Here is a 22,955-nt window from a genome sequence, read left to right as displayed (position 1 = left end):
CTTTTCAGAACAGTCCCCCCACCACACACACTTCTTTTGAAATCTGACTTTTGTCATTTGCTAAAAAGTCAGCATCTTGGAGGAAGAGATGGAGGGAACACCTCCCATTTAGAAGCCAGGTGACGGCTGCTTCCTCACATACCCACTTTTATATATAGCTGCTCCCCAGCACCTCAAAAGGGCCTTTCCAGAGGTTATTTTGAGCAGCCCCTGCCCGAGGGGAGGGAAGATCTCATGTGCCCTTTAAACAAACTTAAGAGTGCACATTTAAAAACCCAGGCAAGCCTGCAGTTTGAAAGTAAGGAGAGAAACAGTAAACAAAGTATAGTATGCATTTGGAAAGGAATCCAAACATATATTTTGACCACAAAGGAGAGTCACAACAGCTAGGTGAAGCCTGATCCTTTGGAGGAGAAAGCCCGCTGCTGTGGTTAACATTTGTAATTGAACCATTGACCAAGTGCTCTTGATGAACCAGTCCACGTTCCCTCATTGCTTTCACTCTGGACGTACAGATCCACATGCCCATGCCTGCCGAGCCTTCAGGCTGTAATTACACCGTCAGAAACACTTGCAGAAGATGGAGGTGATGGAGGTAGAGAGGGAGCAACTAAGTTTTTGCTGCAGAAATGATCGTGTACTTGATCTGGGTGGGCTCTCCTCATACCCCTGCAAAAGTAAGCTTGGTGACCCTTTTATCTATCCTGTCCCTTTTATCCGTCGTGGTGTGCCCAGCACCCAACATAGTGCCTGTGGGAGTGAGAAACTTCCTTTGATGCCCACCAGTCCCTTCTTTTTCTGCTCACTTCCAGCTGGGGGAACTTGCTTCCTCAAAGGGACTGAGCTGGCCTCCCTGCAGGGCTGTGCTCTGCCCTGGTACTCCCCTGGACTTCCCCAAAGGCCAGCCCATACATATGCTATCAGAGGATTGCAGTAACCCAGGATGATGTGGCCCACATAGAGTACGGTAATGCCAAGAGATTGGGGGGTAAGGGAGAAGTGCTTTCTCTCTCTTTCTCTCCCTCAATACTGGATATTGAACTCAGGGAACCTTTGCCACTGCTGCATCTCCAGCTCTTCATTTAGAGACAGGATCTTACTGAATTGCCCAGGCTGGCCTTGAACTTGTGATTCTTCTATCTCAGGCTCCTGAGTACCTGGGATTAGAAGTGTGTGCCACCATGCCTGGCTTAGAGCTCTCCTCTTTTCCCAAGGCTCTGGCACTTACTATCTTAGTGGGAGATTGGCAGGCATGTCAGTGCTTATGGTCTTTGGGTGGAGTGTATACTGTACATGTGTGAGGGCCACAGTACACAGGAACCTCTTGCAGATTCTTTGATATTCAAACTCGGAAACCATATAGACTGAAAAACTTCCAGGTAACTCTGTCAGTACTTAAACTCTAGATGCTTCCATTCCCAAACTCAGGAACTGAATAGACAAGGATGACATGACTTCCCTAATACCCAAATTCTTGCTTCTTAGGAATGGAATACAATTGGATTACAAAGGATATTTGTGAGTGTGTGTGTGTGTGTGTGTGCATTGAACCCATTGATATTCTACCACTAAACTATGCCCCCAGCCCTTTTTACTTCTTACACTTTGAGACAGGATCTCATAAAGTTGCCCAGGTTGGCCTCAAACTTGTGATTCTCCTGCCTCAGTCTCCCAAGTAGCTAGGATTAACAGTATGTGCCACTATGCCTGGCTGAGATTATATTTTTTGAATCACAGAAATCTCCACATATACTTGATTAATACTTAAGTATTTTTTTGTGCTATTGTAAATAGTATTGTTTCTAGTTTTCAAATTCTAGCTGTTCATTGCCAGTATGTAGGAATGCAATTGACTCTTACATATTGATCCTGATTTCTGCAATCTTGCTATACAGTTATTAGTTCTAGTACAGTTTTTTTTTTGTTTGGTAGAGTTTGTAGAATTTCTGTTTTCTATGTAGATAAGCATGCAGAGAAAGTTTTGTTTGCTTTTTTTCTAATCTGTATACTTTTCATTTCTTTTTCTTGTCTTATTGCTCAAGCAAACAGCCCCAGTTCCATGTTTAAAAGACACAGTTATGGGGCTGGGGTTATAGCTCAGTGGTAGAACACTTGCCTCGCACATATGAGGCACTGGGTTTGAGCCTTAGCACCACATATAAATAAATAAAATAAAAATCTTGTGTCCAACTACTCCCCCCCCCCCAAAAAAAAAGACAGTTATGATGCATCTGGATTCTCAGACCCTCTTGCGGTAAATCCAGGGCCCAAGGGTAGGAAATTGTTGAGCCTGTCTACCATGCTGCTTACACTGGTGATGAGATCAGAAGCTTCAAGGGGCCTCTGGGAAGCTTGGGGAGACCCAACTTTGCATCTAGAGGTGACACCCACATCAGTGCTCCCTGTGGTCTCTATCCTTTCTGTGTCTCAGAATGTGCTTTTTACTTGGCTCCAAGCCACAAGGCCTAAGCTAGGTGTGTGTCTGGGAGTTTGTGGTGAGCAGGGCAGGAGCGTTATCCAGGAGGGCTGTGTTCCTGGGTCACCCGGGCTGTCGTCTCTCTCAAGGATATTTGCTTATGCCCTAAGATGTAGGCTCAGAGCTGCATGTTGTGACCTGGGGCTGCAGCAGCTTCTCCATGGACTGTCATAAGTGCAACCTGATCATGGCTGGGCAGGATGTTGACCTTTCACTTTTTTATTGTTACCTACTGTGTGCCAGGTGGACTCCTCAAATATCAGTCAGAGTTGAAGAGTTTCAAGGGGCCATCTCTGTCAGGTTTCTCATTATAAAGACAGGGAAACCCAGGGAGGGGCATTGCTGATACAAGTCTCTGCAGGGACAGGACATATGTGCTTGGTGACCAGAGGCTAAGCCCCAGGAAAGATGAATCTTATGTGCACAGTGGTTTTACTGTTTTTCACTGAAAAATACAATTGATTCTAAGATGCACCATTATTTTATATACCTCTGAGAAAGAGTAAACAATGCCAATTAAATAACTATATGCCATCCTTTAAGTCACACTCAATTTCAAAGATGTTAGTGTGAAAAAGGTGCATCTTGGAACTGTTAACATAAGATACATCTATGAAATTAATGATCATATAAAATTATATGTGCAGGATTAAAACTGGTTTTTCCTCTGACTCTTCTTATTAAATTTCTCCATAGAGATAATCTTTAGAGACTTTTTTTTGAGGGGGGGGTTACTGGGGATCGAATCAGGGGTACTTAACCACTGAGCCACATCCATAGCCCCTTTTTTGTATTTTATTTAGAGATAGGGTCTCACTGATTTACTTAGGGCCTCGCTAAATTGCTGAGGCTGGCTTTGAACTCACAATCCTCTTGTCTCAGCCTCCCAAGTCCCTGAGTTTATAGGCATGAAACACACCCAGCATCTCCAATTGGATTTTAATCCATTTGTAATCCCCAGAATTCTCTGCATCCAGGGGCATGCAGAGGGATGCATGCACATGCTGGTCCCATGTGATTCCCAAAATGCCTAGTAGAGGGGATCCAGAGAATAGGGAGGGGGCTCCTAGCCCCAGCTCTGTGCCTGGTCACCCCAGTCTTGGTCCCAGGGCAGGAGGTGGGTTGGGGCAGAGTTTAGGTCCTCTGTGCATCCTTGCTCCCACCTGCTTGGAAGACCCCTCGACTCCATATCTTGGTCTCTGTAGATACAAATATTAACAGCAGCTGCCATTGCTGAGCCTCATGAGATCCAGGCACTGAACATGTAATATTTCTGATCCTGCCAGCTAGGGATTGGTTGTGGTCATCATTTTACAGAGGGGGAAATGGGGCTGCGGATGGAAAGGGAATGGCCTTGCAGATTTCTGGTGGCAGAGTTCCAACTTGGCTCCTCCTTATATTGGTTCTGAAGCTCCGTCTTGGCTTGCCCTGCACATGCTGTGTGAGGTGGACTTCTTTAGTGGTCATCAAGGTATCTGGTTCTCCCCTCCTCCACCCTCTTGAAGTTGGGCATGACCGTGTGACTTCTTTGGCTGACGAAGAGCAAGAAGCAGCTTATCATTGCTGGGCAGGAGTTTAAGAAGTTTCAGACTGGGTGGGATTTTCTGTGGTCTTCTTTCTTCCTTTGGCAGACCTTGAGGTTTCATTTTGAGATGGTGACATCATGAGGTGGTGGCCCCTTTAAGTGATCCGGATGAATACAGCCTCTTTCCAACCCACTCAGGAGTGAAAAAGAAACCATTGTTGTTTTAAGCAGCTACTTTGTTACCACAGCTCAACTCTATCTTGGGCTGATGGATACACTGGGTGGCCTTGGCTAAGTCTCTTAACTTTCTCCCGTCTCTATTTTAATCTATGCAAAATGTATACACTTAATCCCTGCCCCTTGGAGCTTTCCCAAAGAGGTTTTCTTTGAGGCTTGAATGAAAGCAGGGTATGAGAAGCCTCCGTGTGGTCTGAGGCCGCTGAGCCTGACTCTTAGTCCGGGGGGGCCCAGGGCTGCCTCCCTCACACCAGGACACAGTCTCCGGCTTGCCTAATATATGTGTTCCTTTTGGCAGGTGGCCCTTCCCCGGGCGGCGGTGCCCCCTGGCACCTTCGAAATGTCCTCAGCGACTCAGTGGAGAGCTCAGATGATGAATTCTTTGATGCTAGAGGTGAGTGAACTCTATTCTCACACTATCCACTGTTTGATCTTTCTAGAAGACCAAGAAAGCATCCCTGCTGGGGTTTAGTATATTCCTTCCCACCCGGACAACAGTTCCACACTGCGAGAGCCCTGAGTCAGTGGCTCAGTATTTATCCATTTATTCTTGGAAATGTTGGCTGAGCCTCTAATGTGTGCCAGGAGCTGGTCCAGTGCACAGGAGACTGTGGCAACCAGTGGGCACGGCTGCTGCCTGCATTAGTCTAGCAGGAGAGGCAGGCACCAAACAATGGCACAAAGGAAAATGCAGGCCTTCATGGGGAACGCTGCCATCAGGAGAACAGTGGCAGGTGTTATGAGAGAAGATGAGAGGAGGGCCCCTGAATCAGTGTGGGCAGGACAGCCTTTCTGCAGATCCGAGGAGTAGGAGGTGGCTAGGTGAGGAGCCCACAAAAGACTCTTGTAGATAGGGGAGACAGCAGGTATGGTGGCCCTGGAGTAGGAAAGAGTGGGGAACATTCCAGGCTCTGAAGGAAGACCCGCATGGAAGGGCAGTGAAAAGCCAGGGCAATGAGGCTGCAGGCGCTGTGGCACCCATGGCTGGAACAGGATCTCTGAACCTCGCCCTGGAGAAAGCACAAAACCAAACGGGCAGGCGCTTTAGCCAGAGACCAGCGTGAGCAAAACCAGAGGTGTGGGTGCAGCAGGAGGTGAGTCAGTCTGGAATTTAGAAGAGAACACCCTGAGTTATGCTCCATGGGATGGGTGGGAAGGGGTAGAAGCACCGATGGCCTGCTCCCCAGCCCCGGAGGGTCCCCAGCTCCCACTCGGCCTGCTTGGCCCCATTCCAAGATGCCACCATGTTTAGGGTGTTGACTTATCCTGAGATGGGGGCCAACTTTGAAATGCCTGGCAAACAGGATCTTGAAAGACAAGAAGACCATGACTGAGAAGACATCCAGACCCAGAGCAGGAGCCTGGAGATGCGGTCCCAGCCATGCTATCCACTCGTTCTGTGACCCCAAGCTGGGCCTTAGTTTCCCTGTCAGCTCTGTGTTGCACCTTCCAATGTGGAGAATGCCCAGGTCGGGTGATTTTCAGGGAAGCGTGACTGGGAGACAGGGAGCTGCCCCTGCTTAAGCATCCCTGTCTCTTGGCTCTGGGCAGACCCCCTGTCCCCCATGACAGTCCTAAATCAGCCCATTTGGGGCCAATTTTCTGCCTGATTGGAGTGGCTGCTGGGGCTGAGTTGCTCCATAGCAACTAACCCACAGTGTGACAACAACAGCTTCAATATTTTTGGTGCTTGGAAGACTTTGGTTTAAAATATTTCTGACAGTTCATCGGGGGTCTGCATTCCCAGCTGACAATGGATTGCCGCAGGAGGCAGGCATCTGTGGGTGGCATGCGGGTTAGCTCTGTCCCTGGACCCTGCTCACCTGCTTTCCTTTAGAGCAGCTGTGGGTCCTTCTTGCTCCCTTTCCAGCTGGGTGCTGTCTCCCTAGGTTTCCCTCAGCGGTTCTCTGCTCACCCCTCCCCTGATGTCTCTGTTCTTTGTGCGGTGAAATTGGCCTCTTCCCTCACTCCTCTCTTCTTGGTGGGCCCTCCTTTACTTTCCGCCCTTGGTCTCATTACCTCCTTCTATCCCAGTGACTTGGGAGGTGGAGGCAGAAGGATTACAAATTTGAGGCCAGCCTCAGTGTCTTAGTGAGGTCCTAAACAACGTAGGGAGACCATGTCTCAAAAAAAAAAAAAAAAAAAAGGCTGACCATGTTGTTCAATGATAAAATGCCCCAGGGTTCAATCCCCAGCATCAAAAGAAAAAAGAAAAAAAAAAAAAAAAGAAGATGCTCAGTGTCATAGTCATTAGGGAAATACAAATCAAAGCTGCACAGATCTCACCATATACCTGTTAGAATGGCTCAAATGACTGACCAAGATGTGGAAGAATTGGAACTTTCCAGTTTTGCTGGTGGGAAGAGACAATATACGACCATTTTGGAAAATAGATTACAGTTAATTAAAAAGTGAATCATACTTAACTAGCAATCCTTCCACTGCTAGGCATTTACCCAAGAAAAAGAGTGTGTGTGTCCACCTGTCGACTGGTCCAGGAACGTTCCCAGCAGCTTTATTTACTCCAGCCCCCAACCAAACATGAGTGCACACAAGTGACGGAGTGACTAACAAACTGCAGCACAGTAAGAAGGAATGCACGCATCCAGGCAGCAATGTGGACAAATCTCAAAATAATCACACGAAGTGAAAGAAGTCAGACAGAAACACAGCACACACTACACTGTGTGATCCATTGATATAAAATTCTTGGAAGTGCCAACTAATCTGTAGTGACAGGAGCAGGTCAGGGGTCCCCTAGGGGTGATAGTGCACTCTCTTGATTGGGGTGATGTTTTCACAGGTATTTACAAATGTCAGAACTTACCAAACTGTGCATTTGAAATGCGTGCAGTTTACTGAATGTCAATTATACCTTAGTAATGCTGTTAAAAATGGAATCCCCTCCCCCATATAACAAAGGGGGTGTGACAGAGTGGTTGGGGGACTGAAGGAGGTTCCCAGAGGATGTGGCCCTGAACAGGGAGCTGAATAACAAGAACTGAGCCACGTGTGGCTCTGGGGGAAGGGCATTCTGTTCTGTGCAGCAGAGAGCTTTCACAGAAGGAAGGAGCACAGTATCTTTGGGAGATATCAGGAGGGCTGGGTTGGCCCCAGTGAGGGAGGGAGGAGGAGCCTGATTAGTGCTACTGGCCCATTGTGCCAACAGGGGCAACCTGTCTGTGGAAGGAAGTCTGCATCCTGCACATGTCCATGCTCAGGCTGGCCCTTGACACCCCTGTCCCTGTCTTGGTAGAGGACAGAGTCTCATAAGTCAGAATTTATAGTATAAGATGGACCTGCCACAGGGAATTATGCTTGGACCTTGAGTGACTGAGGTCCTAACATGGAGTTAGTCACATTCATGTGCTGGCCACTTCTTCATATTCATGGTGGATGTGTCTCTGAGGTCTTTATACTTTATTATTTCTCAACACACGATCTCCTCACAGCCTGAGTCCCTCTAGGGTAGTTGCTCAATGAACAATTAGTGTATCTCAGATTCCAATAATGGTCTGCCAGATACTTCAGGGTGGGTGTAAGTAAACCTGTTTCCGTTTTAATGTCTTTGTTTTTCCACCATCGTAAAGAGAAACAGAAGAAAATCATAATGAGAGACGCTGAGGTAAAGGAGGAAGTAAAAGCAGCATTATTACCACAGCAAATGCCTCCTATTTTAGGGCAAGGATCCTCAGAAGGACTAGAAAATCTTTTATTTTTCACTTCTCTTTACATAAATTATATCTGTTGACCGACTTCCTCATGGCTGTTTTTGCCTCCTTGTTTTGCAATGTGCATATGATGGGATTAAGTCAAGGGAATATTACTGTATGGAACACAGATACTACTTTATTTAGGGAAAACAAGTCAAAGGGACGAACATAAATGTAGATGCTTGGTCCAAACATTAGCCCCACTATGGTGATGTGGGGATATCACACAGGCGGACACAGCCCTGTTGGTTCTGACCCTGAGCCTGAGTGCTTCTTGACATTAACAGAGCCCTGAAATACATCACGGAGATCAGATCGTGGCTAAAGATCATCACTAATTCTTCTGGGAAGGTGTTGGCATAGGCAATCCGCGCCAGTTGTGTGATGTCACAGAAGTAGCTGTCCAACTCACTGGGCCCACAGAAGAGAAGTCCAACAAGGACGGCCACCTATAGTATAGAATAGACGAAGCCCCCCATTCAGGAGAGAGCCCCCAGTATACAGCAGAGACATGGCTTCCTGATGGTAGTCTAGTGGAGGGGGCGCAGATAGCCGCATGATGGTCAAGGCCATCGCTGCGAGCAGGAACATCTCTAAGGCCCAGCAAAGCGCAAGAGGAAGAGCCGTGCAGTGGACCCACCAGAGGAAATCGTCTTTCTTTCCACAAAGAAGTTCACAAGCATTTTCGGGGATGTGACAGAGGAATACCAAATATCAAGGAAAGCCAGGGGGGCCATCAAGAAATACATGGGAGATGTCAGATGGGGATCAAGTCTGGTGGTGCACATGGTAAAGATATTCTCTGGGAGGAGGAATAGATAGGAGGATAGAAATAGAGCAAATAGGGGTAGTTGCACCTCCTAAGTCTGGGATGGGCCAGTAAGAACAAATTCTGTCGTCCTGGTGTAATTTGCAGTTTTCATTTCTTCAATTAGTTTTTTTTTTTCCCCTTCATAATGTGGCTATGAAAAATAAGGAAATGATAATTACTGCAAATAACACTTAACTAGAATTGTATCACCACTTTCAAAATTGTTGTTATGTTCCCTGTCGCTGAGACTACTACATAGGATATGAATACATTTGGTCACCCTATTTTGTCTTTTTCCCCCACTTTTTTAAAAAAAATTATTCTAATTAATTGTTTTAATTAAAGTAGAATGAATTTTGATACATCATACATGAATGGAGTATAACTTCTCATTCTTCTGGTTGCACATGATGTACAGTCTATGTAATTATATATGCACATAGGATAATAATGTACAGGCTGTGTAATCATATATGCACATAGGGTAATAATGTCTGATTCATTCTACTATCCTTTCTGCCTCCATAGCCCCTCCCTTTCCTTCACTCCCCTCTGTCCAATCCAAAGTACCTCCATTCCCCCCCCCTTATTGTGAATTAGTATCCATGTGCATATCAGAGAAAACATTCAGCCTTTGGTTCTTTGGGATTGGCTTATTTCACTTGGCATGATATTCTCCAGTTCCATCCATTGACTGGCAAATGCCATAGTTTCATTCTTCTGTAAGGCTGAGTAATATTCCATTGTGTATATATACACCACAATTTCTTTATCCATTCATCTGTTGAAGGGCACCTCAGTTGGTTCCATAGTTTAGCTATTGTGAATTTAGCAACATTGATGTGGGTGTGTCAGTGTCGTATGTTGAGTTTAAGTCCTTTGGGTATAAACCTAAGAGTGGGATAACTGGGTCAAATGATGTTTCCATTGTAAGTTTTCTGAGGGATCTCCATACTACTTTCCATAATGGTTACAGCAATTTGCAGTCCCACCAGCAATGTATGAGTGTAGGTGCATCCTCAACTATAACCTACTTAGGTACAGAGACTACTCCAACTAGAGTTCTAAAATGATCAAAGATCTAGGTATAAACAAAGGCTTTTACCAAGAACTTGACTGTGAAAAGGTAATCTTAGGGGAAAGTTCCTTGAACTAGCAGGTAGAAGATCTGGGTTCTTGGCCTGACCCTACCCGGGAGGCTCCTTTTGACCATGGACCAGTTAAGCAGCCATGCATCTGCAAAACAAGGATGCCAGATTTCACCTTGAAGGCTCTTCGCAGCTCTAAATGTTTCATGGGGCACCCAAATGGCCTTGCAAATCTCTGTCACCATAATGCCCAGGCCCATTTCCTCACTTTGGTTTTCCTCTCCATCATCTCAATAGCATACATTTCCTCCACGAACATGCATAAGCAAGATGACAGGTCAAGCAGTTGTGGAGGGTGGTGGTGGTGGTAGAGCTGGGTTTATCTTCAGGGTACATCTGGTCCTGGGTGGCTTGACCAAGAACCAAGCATGGGACTCGCTCCTTCAGCAGGGTAGGGATGTCCTCCAGATTGGGCAACTTCTGCCATTACCCCTGTCTTAAGTCTCCTCGGTTTTCTTGCTCTCAGTGCTCGGTGCTGGCTGATCCTCCTCTTTGCCATCAAGTAGGAGGCTGGGGCCTGAGGAGCTGGATGCTGGTTGCATAGTCTCACGGCTCGAACTTTCTGGTTTCCCATAGCAACCAGGAGAGGAAGGTGGTGCAGGGATAAACAATCCCATTTTACAGACAAAGACTCTCACCAAGTTGGTTCTCTTAGAGAATGAGGGCAGAGTCTGGTCTTCTCTCAAACTGTGTTATGATCACACAGCCCCTTGGAGTGAAAGAAGCACAGTCAGAGGACCCCGTCCCCGATCCTAGCAGTGCCCCTGACAGCCTCCGTCTGACCTCAGTCGAGACTTGAGTCTCTGAGTCTGACTCCTCCTCTGGAAAACAGTAGGTGTAGGAAGCTTTGTCTCTTGGGTGGAGAGGACAGAAGTCACTGTGGGAAGCTGGATGACTATTCCTGAGCCAAGGAGCCATCACGGAAGCCAATCAAAGTATGTCATAGACCCCCTGCCCTCCCCTGCCTTTCCCCCCACTGTGGGAGGGGAGATGGAGAATAGAGCCTGTCCCAAAGGCTTCTGGGGATAACCTGAGTGGCAGCTGCCACCATGTGATGAAGAGAGAGTGGTAGCCATGGCTGTAGGTTGGGGGGAGGGTGTTAGGGAGCACAGTGAAGATGGCCAATCTTATTTTTTGTTACTGGAGATTTAACCCAGCAGCACTTTGCCACTGTGTCACATCCCCAGCCTTTTTTTTTTTTTTAAATATTTATTTTTTTAGGTGTAGATGGACACAACATAATGCCTTTATTTTTATGTGGTGCTGAGGATCGAACCCGGGTCCTGCTCGTGCTAGGCGAGTGCTCTACTCCTGAGCCACAATCCCAGTCCCCTCCAGCCTTTTTTGTTTTGAGACAGGGTCTTACTAAGTTGCTTAAGGCCTCACTAAGTTGCTGAGGCTGGTCTTGAACTTTTGATCTTCCTGTCTCAACCTCCCAAGTCACTGGGATTACAGGCGTGTGCCACCACACCCAGCAAGGTGAGCAATCGTGTGACCCAGAGGCCTCTGGGCAGACACTTCTAGGTCCTTGGACAGACTGGTATTGTGGGCCTGTTGATAGATGGTATTGGACAGGTCATCTGGAGGAGGTGACCAAGCCCTTGGCTCCATGAGCTAGAGGTGAAGGCTTACCTGGCCTAGGATAAGGAGTCTCCCTAAGTCCTATAAACCCTGCAGAAACCAAGGCCCCCCCAGGCAAGAAGAAAGGCTTTCCTTGCAGCACCGGAGGTGGTACTGAAAGGGCACATGCAGGCTTTGGCCTGGGTCAGAGTCAGGCTGAGGTTGGAGCCAGAGTTATGGTGATGGTGGGTGATGCTCAGCCTGCAGCTTAGTCTGAGCAGGAGCTGGAGTTCAGGGCCTGGAGGACATAGATGCCAAAAAAATGATGTCCATACCAATGGTCACCATGAGATAATTAGAATGCAGGGAACAGTCATCAGAAGACAAAAGGCAAAGTCAATAAGCAGGACAAGTCATCCAGATGTCCCCTCTGTGGCCTTAGTGGGTCCTGTGGGGAGGCAGCACTAAGAGAGGGAACCCTCTGCCTGAACAACTCCGAAAGGAACCATTCTGTCTGCTGCTTCTGTGTGCATAGGCTTCTGTGTGTTTTTTTTTTTTTTGTGTGTGTGTGTGCATGTGTGTGTGTGTGTGCATGTGTGTGTGTATTATTGCTACCACTCAGGGTACAAGCCCATTGTTTTTTTTCTTTCTTTCTTTCTTTTTTTTTTAATCTTTATAATATCAAAGGGTTTCTTCTTTTTTTTAAAATACATGACAATAGTGGAATGCATTACACTCATTATTACCCATACAATTTTTTGTAACTCTGTATATAAAGTATGTTCACACCAAATTATGCCATTATACATGTACTCTTTTTTTCCATTGTTTCCTTTATATTTTATTTTTTAGTTGTAGTTGGACACAAAACCATTATTTTATTTATTTTTATGTGGTGCTGAGGATTGAACCCAGGGCCTCTCAGGTGCGAGGTGAACGCTCCACCACTGAGCCACAACCCCAGCCCAGCCCCATTGTTTTTCAAAATAAAGATCTGAAAGCTGAATGCAGAGTGAGTACAGGTGAGAGGTCCAGATCAGGAGAGGGAGACAGGAAAGAAAGCATATTGGAAGGATGGGGCTTGGAACAGCTGGAGAGACAGAATACAGAAAGGGACAGATACTGAAATGAGGGGAGAAGAAAGAGGTTGCCCAGAGAGGGGGACGCTCTGATGGCTTTGCATTCACCCCTGGGAGAGGACTTAGGGCATTGTAGACAACACGGGGTAGTGTGTGCGGAGACAGACCCGGAGCCGCGTCCTCGCGTCTCATCACGTCTGAGTTATCATTATGTCCTTCGCACGACTGGCTTCCTACAGGTTGGAGGTCACGACTCCCAGGACACACAGTAGGTGCTTGAGTATCCATTCGCTGTAGACTGGATGTCAGAATGAGCAAATGGAGAGTTGCTTTTGGATAACTGAGGCAGGAGACAGAATTTAAGGTGGGTCACAGGCTGACTACCCTGCTCTGGAGCTGGGACATGATGTCATAGGAAGAGACAAGGGTGTGACTGGAATTAAGAGTGAGTGTTGTGGCCCAACACCACATGCTGGCAGCAGCGGTGGCGATGTGACGGTGGTACCATTTTGTTATCTCACCTCTGTGCTCTTCCAGTGCGCTCATTGCTTTTGTGAACATGTGACCTGCCTCATCTCATCGAATCCTCCCAGCCGACCTATGACGTAGGCACGACTCTGATGTCATTTTGTAGAGGAGGAAACTAAGGCTTAGAATACTGAAATGACTCGTCTGAGGTCACATAATAGTCAATCTCACACCAGAACTGAGTTGTTAACTTTGTTACTATTCTGCTTCCCCAGGAATAATACTACCTTATATTTATGCACATTATGCACACCATTTTGGCTTGTGCATTTTTTCAAAATTTATTGTGTTTAGCTTGAGAGAGAGAGAGAGAGAGAGAGAGAGAGAGAGAGAGAGAGCGCCATTTAAGGGATAAAGTAAACAGAAGTGTCGGAAGGAGGTGAGCAAAATCACAAAGCTCATGGGTAGCAGAGTCTGCCCTGGAGCCTGGTCAGAGCTCTCCCCAAGTGCATATGCTGCTCATGGGTGTAAACCAGTCTCCAGATGGAGCACACCAGACTCAGGACACTCCTGAGTGTATGTGTAGTGCTTGGTTGGTGTTGAGCAGCCAATACAGGAGTCTAGGACAGGCTATCAGGAGGACAGGATTTCAGGACTCTTGAAACAGTGTATCTGGGCTTGCATCCTTCGGCAGTGCCCTTGGGCAGGAATTACTCAACTCCTCTGTGCTTCAGTTTTCTCAAAACAAACATAGTAATAATTGTTCGTTTTTAGTGTTGCTGACAGAATTGAGTTAATATTTGGAAACACATCAATTTCACTATGTAGTTAGGATTTCATAAAGGTTGGTCAATCAATCAATCAATAAAATAAGGCAGGAGGAGGTGTACCAGCCAGAAATGAGATCTGGATTACGGAACTCTAGAGTGACCCAGAATGCTGGACCCAGTGCTTCAGCTCTACCATATTGGTTCCGTCTGCTGGATACGGTTCTTTGCTGGTGCAACGGGCTTCACCCCTCTATCCTCCTTCTCACTCCTCTTCCCCATTTCTTCCCTTCCTCTCCTTCCCCTTCTCCCTCTCCTTCCCCTCCTCCCTCTCCCCCTCTTCCTCTTCCTTCTTCTTCATCTTTTCATGGTACTGATGATTGAACCCAGGGTACTCTACCACTGAGCTATATCTCCAGCCCTTATTTATTGTACCAGGGATTGAACCCAGGGGTGCTTAGCCACTGAGTTATATCCTCAGTCTTTTTATTTTTTATTTTCAGACAGGGTTTCACTCGGTTGCATAGGGCCTCACTAAGTTGCTGAGGCTGGCCTTGAACTTGTGATCCTCCTGCTTCAGTCACCTGAGTCAGTGGGATTACAGGCTCGAACCTCCCCTCCTAACACCCCTTTATTCTTTTTTTAATATTATTTTTTAGCTGTTGTTGGACACATGCCTTTATTTTATTTGTTTTTACGTGGTGCTGAGGATCAAACCCAGCGCCTCGCACATGCCAGGCGAGTGCTCAACCCCTGAGCCCCAGCCCCAGCCCCCCTTTATTCTTAACTATCATGAGTTTGGGGTTTTTCCTCAATACCCTTTGATGTCTGTTCTTTGAAGGTGGACACACATCTTGCCACGGGGAAGGCCTATGTCTTTGGAGAGCACCCTTCCCTGTGGGTCTGTTCTTGAGGAAATGTCTCTTCAGGACAGAGACTGTACCATTGGTGCATGTGGGAGGGGCTTTTGTTCAGTGATTGGGGCATTCAGCCCCACTGCTTCTTGCCAGAGTAATCACTAAGCTCAGACGGAGAAAAGATAAGGATAGAAACAGGGCTGAGGGGTGAAGTGGGGGAGAATGAAGGCATTAGAAGGTTCACGAAGTTCAGATGGGGGCTAAGGGTTCCATGCAGCTCAAGGCTTGCTTAGAACCAGGAGCTTTCTGCTCTCCTCCCACTCCAGAGCTTCTCCTGTCCATCTCAAACCCTGACCCACTCAAATCCTGCTGGTGAGTTGACAAAATACCACCTGGTTCTCATCTCAGAGCACATTCTCTGCACCGAGATCATTACACCCATTATCTCATGTAACCCTTTTAAGAACTCAGTGAGCTGGACCTGGCTGGTCCCATCTTACTGATAGGAAAACTGAGGCTCAGAGAAGTAGAATGACATTCCTAAAGAAAAACTGCTGGCAAGTGACAAGCTTTCTGCCTTTTAAGAAATACTACTTTCGGTGCCAGGAGTTGAGGTTTCTCTGAGTTTTCAGCTTTTCCCACAACTGGTTCCTTGTTTACTTTCTTACGCTGTCCCATGTGGAGGTCCAGTAGGGTACAGCAACACACCTTTTTGCAATGACACCTTCCTGAATGTCCCATTCCTGTCTATAACGACAGACACATTCAATAGTTGAAGACTACCTCAATTCATGGATGAGATAATAACCCCCTTAGACATAAGTCCCTGTCCCCCTCAACCCTGATCCAGTTAGGGCCACCTATAGATGGCCATGCCTGCTTATGTCCGTCTCTGCTTCTTTCCACAGAGGAGATGGCCGAGGGGAAAAATGCTATCCTCATTGGAATGAGCCAGTGGAATTCAAATGACCTGGTGGAGCAGATAGAGACCATGGGGAAACTGGACGAGCATCAAGGTGAGACTCTTTCTCACAGTCAGGGAAAGCACACGCATGTGTTCCAGAGCGGGTCGGGGCTGCTAATTGGGGTTGGGACTCAGGTCTTCTGTGAAGAGTTGTCTTTCTGGGCACCTTTCCTTACAGCATTCCTGAATTCTGTCACCTGTAGAAACTCTCTTGGGGACATCTGTGGGTTTTATTTCTTTTTTCCTTTTTTCGTAGAAAAACAACCCCAGGATATTGCAACCAAGCTTCCTTTGTCTGTAGAGTGACCACTCAGGAGCATGGGGTGGTTAAGGCTGGTGCTGGCTTCATGCTCCTGGTACAGTGAGGCCTTCAGGGTTGAAATCTGCTGGATAAGGCAGTTGCCATTGGAGGAGCCTCTGAGTGAGGATAGGAGCCCAGGTCTCAGAGGAGAGGGATGGCAATGAAGGATTGGGTCTTCCTATGGCTGAGTTGCTAAAGAAGTTTATGGATGGGAATTCATGCAAGAGGATGGGAACGTTTGGCCAGGAGCTTGATAAGCTTTTAGGCATCCACCTGTCTATCCATTTGTCCATTTTCCATTACTAATGGGATGTCTAATGAACATCTACCTGGATAAGTGCTTGGTGGGAGGGACCACAGTGATTCACCGGAAGCCTCTGCCTCCTGATGTGGGACATGGTGCACATCAAGACATAAGGGTTGGGCTTAAGCTGAGGGTTTTGGGCCCAGAAGGAGAGGCAGGACTTTAGGAGGCAGGAGAGCAGATCAAGGAAGGGTTCCTGACAATGAGGTGAGGGGACCCGACTTTGGAAGGCAGGTAGAGGATGTAGCCGAGCTTACATATGGGGAAACCAAGGCCCAGAGATCCTCAGCTGAGGGCTGAGGATTTGATTAATACTGCCTCGAAGTGAGAAGCAGAGCCAGGGCGAGGATCCCACTCAGGCTGCAGGGTGCTAACCTTTGTGTCTGTGACCCTCAGGCCAGGAGGATCACTTCCACTACATACTCCTCATCTTACTTTCTTCTTTCTTAACGTCTTAATCCCTTTGGTGTTGCTAAAACAGAATACCCGATGCTAAGTAACGTATAAAGAAGAGAAATGTATCTGGCTCCTCATTTTAAAACAACTTGCTCTCTTGATAACTGATCCACTCTGTGCATTCACATGAATCCCTTCACGAGGGTAGCCATGACCCAATCACTGCCCAGTTGGCCTTACCTCTTAAAGGTCCTGACCCCTCTCAATGCTGTTACATTGGAGGCCAAGCTTCCAGCACACGAACCTTGGGGGACAGACCATATTCAAACCATGGCATTTATTTCCTCTCCTTCCTTTATTGGCCCTGTCAGTGCACAGTCATGGTCTGGACCAGAGTTACCAAGTGAGCAAAGCATCCGATCAGGAGGTATCTGGTGAGATGGTTCTGGCCTAGCCCAAGAGAATGGCCATCTTGCCCCTTTTCTCATCCTCCATCACTGCCTCATTTGTTCGGGGCCCTCCCTATGCCAAAGTACCCATCCTGAGCAATGGGTGAGCCTGGGATGATTTTTTTTTCTCAGTTTATAATGAAGAACTTGGGAGAAGTTATGTCTTGCCTGTAGTCCTCCCAGGCTCCTGATCCTCAGTTCAGAGTTTCCCTTCTGGTCTTCATAGCCACATATTTGCCATTCTCATTGGAATGAGACATCATTCCAATGGGTCCAAGAACTTGAGAAGGGGCATTAAGGGTACCATGGATTCCAGGTTCTGCTCCATGACCATTCTTGGTCGTCACAAAAAGACAGACCCAGATGTATACTCACCAGTCATCTGGCCATCGCCTCCTCACTCCAAGCCTCCCTTGTCTGCTGAGAAATGTGTGACTCAGACACAGTGTGAGCTCGGGAGAGGGTGATGGAAGGGCGGAGTGAGCTGGGAGGGCTGGGAAGGGCCAGGGAGAAGGAAGCAGAAGGGGAGGTCCACGGGAGAGGCAGTGACTGCAGCTTTGTGGGGTGTGAGAAGTCTGAGTTTGCACCTCAGCCCTGCTACTATGTGGTTTTGTGGACAAGGAAAGTCACATCACCTCTCTGAGCCCTGGTTAATTCATCTGCAATAGGGGGTACCGAAAAAGTGGTGAAAATTAAATGAGATATTACTTGCAAAGTGCACCCAGGAACAAGTAATCATCAGTAGGGAGGAGGGGAAGAAGAGTGAGCCATCTCATATGAGTTCAGCCCTCGAGAACACTTCATGGTGCCGAATCATGTTTGAACTAGGATGATGCTTGCTTGTGTCCAGAAGCTGATGCTTCATCCTCCCAGTACAGAATGAGGAGGGCGGGGAGGAAGAGGGGATGAGGAAGAGCCAACTAGCCGATTTCCAGCTCCTTCGGAGGCCCGTTCCCCCTGTGGATTCATGATGGGAATTCCCAGAACACGAAAGAATGCACATTGCTTCCTTTCGTTTCAGTGACCATTTATGGGGCCCAACCCTGTGCTAGATATCAGGGACGTAAGGACCAGCAGGGTGGCACTGTCACTGTAGCAGAGTGACGAGTGACTGCAACTAGGCAAGCTGAGTAAAGGGCCTGGAGAGGGAGGCTCTGGGGGTACTTTGGGGAGAGGATTTTGGGAGAACACTCGCTGTGATCTAAACTGGCCATATAAACAGAGCTGATGCTCCTGCCTCTTCCGAGGTTCCTGCCCTTAAAAATGGAGGTCACCCCAGGGACCACCTCTCGAGGTGGGTGCATTGGCCAGTCACATTTCCTTCATGGGTGCCTCCATTTTCCCCAATGATGACTCCACGTCTGCCTCCAGCCTAGAACACTCTCCTGGCCTCTAGCACTCGGTAGCACCCTACCTGGAAGACCTCAGGATCCCCGATGCTCTGCAAATTCCAAATGGAGCTGATCCTTCTTCTTCTTCTGAAACCTGAATTGTGTTTTGTGTTCCATCTTTTCTCTCCTTGATCATTTAATTCATATATCACACACACACTTTCTGACTCTTCTAATGATTCCAGTTCTCCTCCTGCTCCTTCTCCTCCTCCTCCTTCTCTTTTTCTTTCGGTGCTAGGGTTTGAACCCAGGGCCTTGTGCATGCTGGGCAGGTCCTCTACCACTGAGCTACACCCCTAGACCTAATATCCAGTTCTTGAGGGTGCTGATTCGGGAGGGGGGCGGGCGGTGAACATACATAAGCATGCACTGTGGGTCTTGATTCTCCATTATTTTTTTTTATTGTGAACTCATCTTGGTCACTCCCTCTTCTTTTCTGTGGGAGTCTGTGTGTCTTGGTGCAAATATCCTCCTCGAGACTGGTCTTTTGTTTCTTTCTGCTGGACTTGAGTATTTCACTCATTTTGAATATTTTATATGCTAAATTTACAGCCTAGGGTTTCCACTCTCCATGGGTGGTATATATTTAGACCTTACACCCATATGTGGCACAGGCTTAGGGTGTTAATTACTCATGAGTGACTTTTTTCTTTCTCACTCTCTGTGAATGGTTTCTTTGCTGCTGCCCCAAAGGGATTTGTGTGTGTGTGTGTGTGTGTGTGTTCCTTTATGGATGGAGCAGCCCTTCAAGGATCCCTACTTTAAAGGGGGCTCCACTTTAGCTCCTCATCATCCCCCAGCTGAGGTTAAATTTTGTTCTCAGCCATTAGCCCCAGAGCCTCCATACATTGGATGCACGGATCCTGGGTGTGTCTCAGCCACCTCAGCTTCTTTTTCCCTCCCCCAGTGCAGTTCCCTCTGATACTTGGTCTTGTGTATTGTACATTATTTTAAGGTTGGTTATATATTGACACTTTGGGGGTACCTATTGCCCAGCACATATGTATTTCTGTGGGGAGGAATCCTCCTGCATCAGCTCAGTGCACCTTATTTATTATTGTTGTCATTTGACAATGGTTTACTATTTTTTACTTAACATTTTTTTGGATTGTGGTAAAATAAATACATGTAACAAAATATACACTTTTAACCACTTGAAGTGTGTACTTCAGTGGCATTAAGTCACGTTGCTGTATAGCCATCATTAATCACCATCTACCTCTAGAACTTTGTCATTATCTCAAACTGAAACTTCTGCACTCCTTAAACACTAACCAACCCCCGGTCCCTCATAACCACTGTTCTGCTTTCTGTCTCTCTGAATTTTACTTCCCTGGGTACCTCTATAAATGTGATCATACTGGATTCATCCTTTGGTATCTGGCTTATTTCATTTAGTTTAATGTTTTCAAGATTCATCTATGTTGTAGCATGTGTCAGTACTTCCTTCCATTGTGTGGCTGAATAATTTTCCATTGGATTTAGCACATTGTGTTTATCCGTTCTTCTATCAATGGACATCTGGGTTGTTTTCATTTTTTATCTATTGTGACTAATACTGCTATGAACATTCTTGTACAAATATCCACCTTATTTCTTGACTATATTATTGTTGGGGAAAAAAATCAAGGAATACAAATAAAAACCAAAGTTGTCCTTAGCTATCCCTTCAATTTCAAAACCATTCCTTCAAGTTCAGACTTCATTGCAGAATTTATGGATGTGGAAGGCATCACTCTGGAAGTAGATAAGATTAGACTTTAATATTGCAGCTTGCTTCAAAAAAAATTAACAGTAGATCTTGGTGAGTCTTTCACTTCTTTTCATAAATGTGTACATATAGATTCACCTCATTCTTTTTACCTGTGTTACCATATTCTGTACAGTAGACATGGCATAATTTATTAAGCCATTCTGTAGTGGGAAGTCATTGAAATTTTTCATTATTAAAAGAATGTTGTAGGGCTGGGGATATAGCTCAGTTGGTAGAGTGCTTGCCTCTCATGCACAAGGCCCTGGGTTTGATTTCCAGCACCACAACACACACACACACACACACACACACACAAAAGAGGAAGAAGAAAAAAGAATGCTGTATATGTTAGAAAATAAACATTGAGTTCAGTGCGGTGGCACACACCTGTAATCCCTGTGGCCTGGGAGGCTGAGGCAGGAGGATTGTGAATTCAAAGTCAGCCTCAGCAATTTAGCGAGGCCCTAAGAAACTCAGTGAGACCCTGTTTCAAAATAAAAACACTGAAAAGGGCTGAGGATGTGGCTTAGTAGTTAAGTGCCCCTGAATTCAATCTTCAGTACCATTTCCCTACAATGTTGACAGAATTGATTGACAATATTAAGCTTTAAAATTTTTTTCTGATTTATTAGTGAAACTATCTTCTTATATTTTATTTTTACTTGATTTCTAGTAAGGTTGAACTTCTTTTCATAAATGTGTTGACCTACATTATTTTCTTGTTTTTTTTATTTCTTAAATATAATTTTTGCCATATTCTATTGGATTATTTATCCTTTTCGTATTTCTTTTTTTTAAATATTTTTTAGTTGTTGATGGACCTTTTTATTTTATTTATTTGTATGTGGTGCTGAGAATCGAACCCAGTGCCTCACGCATGCTAGGCAAACACACTACCACTGAGCCATAACCCCAGCACCTCCTTTTCGTATTTCTTTTAGGAAGTCTTCTTAAGTATACTGGATGCAAGTTATTTGTCTGCTATGTATTTAAAATTTTGTCACTCTGCTGAGATTTCTTATTAGCTCTAATAGTTTGTTAGTTGATTCCTTTGGGTTTTCCAGTGAGACTGTGATATCACTTAAGAGTCTTAACAGTTACATCCTCAACAATATTTATACCACTTACTCATTTTTTTAAATAATTGCATTGCATAACCATCTTAGAATTTTGCCTATCATATTTATGTCCATCACCATAAGGGGGAGATCCATTGTTAATACCCAAGACCACAATTCACAATGAAATTATAACGCATAAAAGTGCAGCATAAATACATCTATTGGATAGGATTTCCAGATTAACACCAGGTACCAGAAGTGGTGGCAGGCTTTCTTGTTTGATCATATCTGTATTGATGATATAAGGGAACTATCCTAATATTTCCCCAATAAGTATTGCCTCTTGCCCTAGTGTTCCAGAAAGATTCCTTCATCAAGTTGAAAAAATTAACTCTGAAAGTTTACATCTTTTCTCCTTTCCCTCCCTCATTGTTTGAATCCACCTCCTCTCCATTATTAATATGTTTTGCCAAAAGTTTACCCATTTTGATAATCTTCCAAAGAAATAGCTTTATTTTTTTAACCAACTCTATATAAACTCTGTTTTTTAAAAAAATTTAATTTATGTAAATTAGTGTTGCTTTTGTTTCAACACTTCTTTCCTTCTACGTTCTTTGGGTTTAAGTTGTTCATAACTTTCCAAATTCTAGAGAAAAGAGTTTTTAGGCTTTTTTTGTTTTCTAATTTACTCATGCATGGGTCCCTGCTAAGGCCTTGGAGGGCCCTAGAAAAACGTTTTTAAATTCTGATAAATTTTGCAAAGGTAAGATATTTTGATTATCCTTTTATATAAAGGGGACCCCAAAATTACATAACCTTCAGTTTCCACAAAGCCTGGATTCAGATACTTTGGCCACATGCCACAGGAGTTGGTTAAGTAACCCTCCTTCTCACTGTGGGTCATTTCCAAGTAGTTCAAAATCTCCATTTTTCTCCTCTTGACCTTAAGAGTTATTTAGAAGCATTTACAAGACTCCTGGTGACTTGTATTTTTTTTTCCTTGTTAATTTGCAATTTTATTCCTTTGCGATTGGAGAATGTGACCTGTAAGTGCTATTCTTTTAAAGTGCTTTCTTGTCTAAAACTGGTGTGTGCGAATGAATGTCCCATGAGTTTTAAAAAAGTTATCTTGCCTCTATATAGTGGGTTCCAATCTTTCTATCTCTTAGGTCAAACATACCAATCAATATAGTTTTCTTTTTGGTCTTTGATTCACATGATCAACTTTCTTATACATCCTTTTTTTGTATTTCTAAAAATTTACATATTTAACACACTTAAAAATGAGTATTTTTCTATCAGGGTCTGGACTGAGTCGGTATTCTATATTCTATTGCTGAATAAGAAGGGACCTTGTTATTCTTTTTTGTCCCCTGTTCATTTGGCTCCAGGTTTTCAATTCTTATTTCACCTTAATGTTAATATTTATTTTTTTCTTTTGGGGAGTCCCCCCCCCATTATGGTGATTGTGAGGATGACTTCTTTTTCCTCTTCCTCCTTTTCCTCATTCTTCTTTTGTCAAATATACTGAGGTATGATTTACTTTTGGTAAAATTCATCCTTTTTAGTGTTCAGTTCTCATGCTGCTTCTGAAATTCCATGCATTCCCCTTCATTTACTTCTTCTTTTCATTAGAACATCTCCTCATTCTCCAGGGAGGGACTGTGGACAATAATTTTCCAATTCCTTGTATTT

The 22,955-nt window shown here is 45.3% G+C and overlaps 1 protein-coding gene across 2 annotated transcripts in view; it reads left to right on the top strand.

Moving 5' to 3' along the window:
• Positions 1-22,955, top strand: part of Pitpnm3 (PITPNM family member 3) — a 95,211-nt gene that overhangs the window by 13,805 nt on the left and 58,451 nt on the right. The window contains exons 2-3 of one of the 2 annotated variants that reach the window (XM_015506001.2): positions 4,537-4,632; positions 15,550-15,657. In XM_015506001.2, the coding sequence (XP_015361487.2) occupies positions 4,537-4,632; positions 15,550-15,657 (204 nt within the window). Of the gene's footprint in view, positions 1-4,536; positions 4,633-8,156; positions 8,741-15,549; positions 15,658-22,955 lie in introns of those variants that run through there. The other variant, XM_048798381.1, reaches the window with a different exon arrangement.

Source organism: Marmota marmota, unplaced genomic scaffold (assembly GCF_001458135.2).
Source record: "Marmota marmota marmota unplaced genomic scaffold, marMar, whole genome shotgun sequence".
NCBI lineage: Eukaryota > Metazoa > Chordata > Mammalia > Rodentia > Sciuridae > Marmota > Marmota marmota.
The sequence above is the reverse complement of the archived record's forward strand: the minus strand, read 5'-3'. Positions and strand labels throughout refer to the sequence as shown.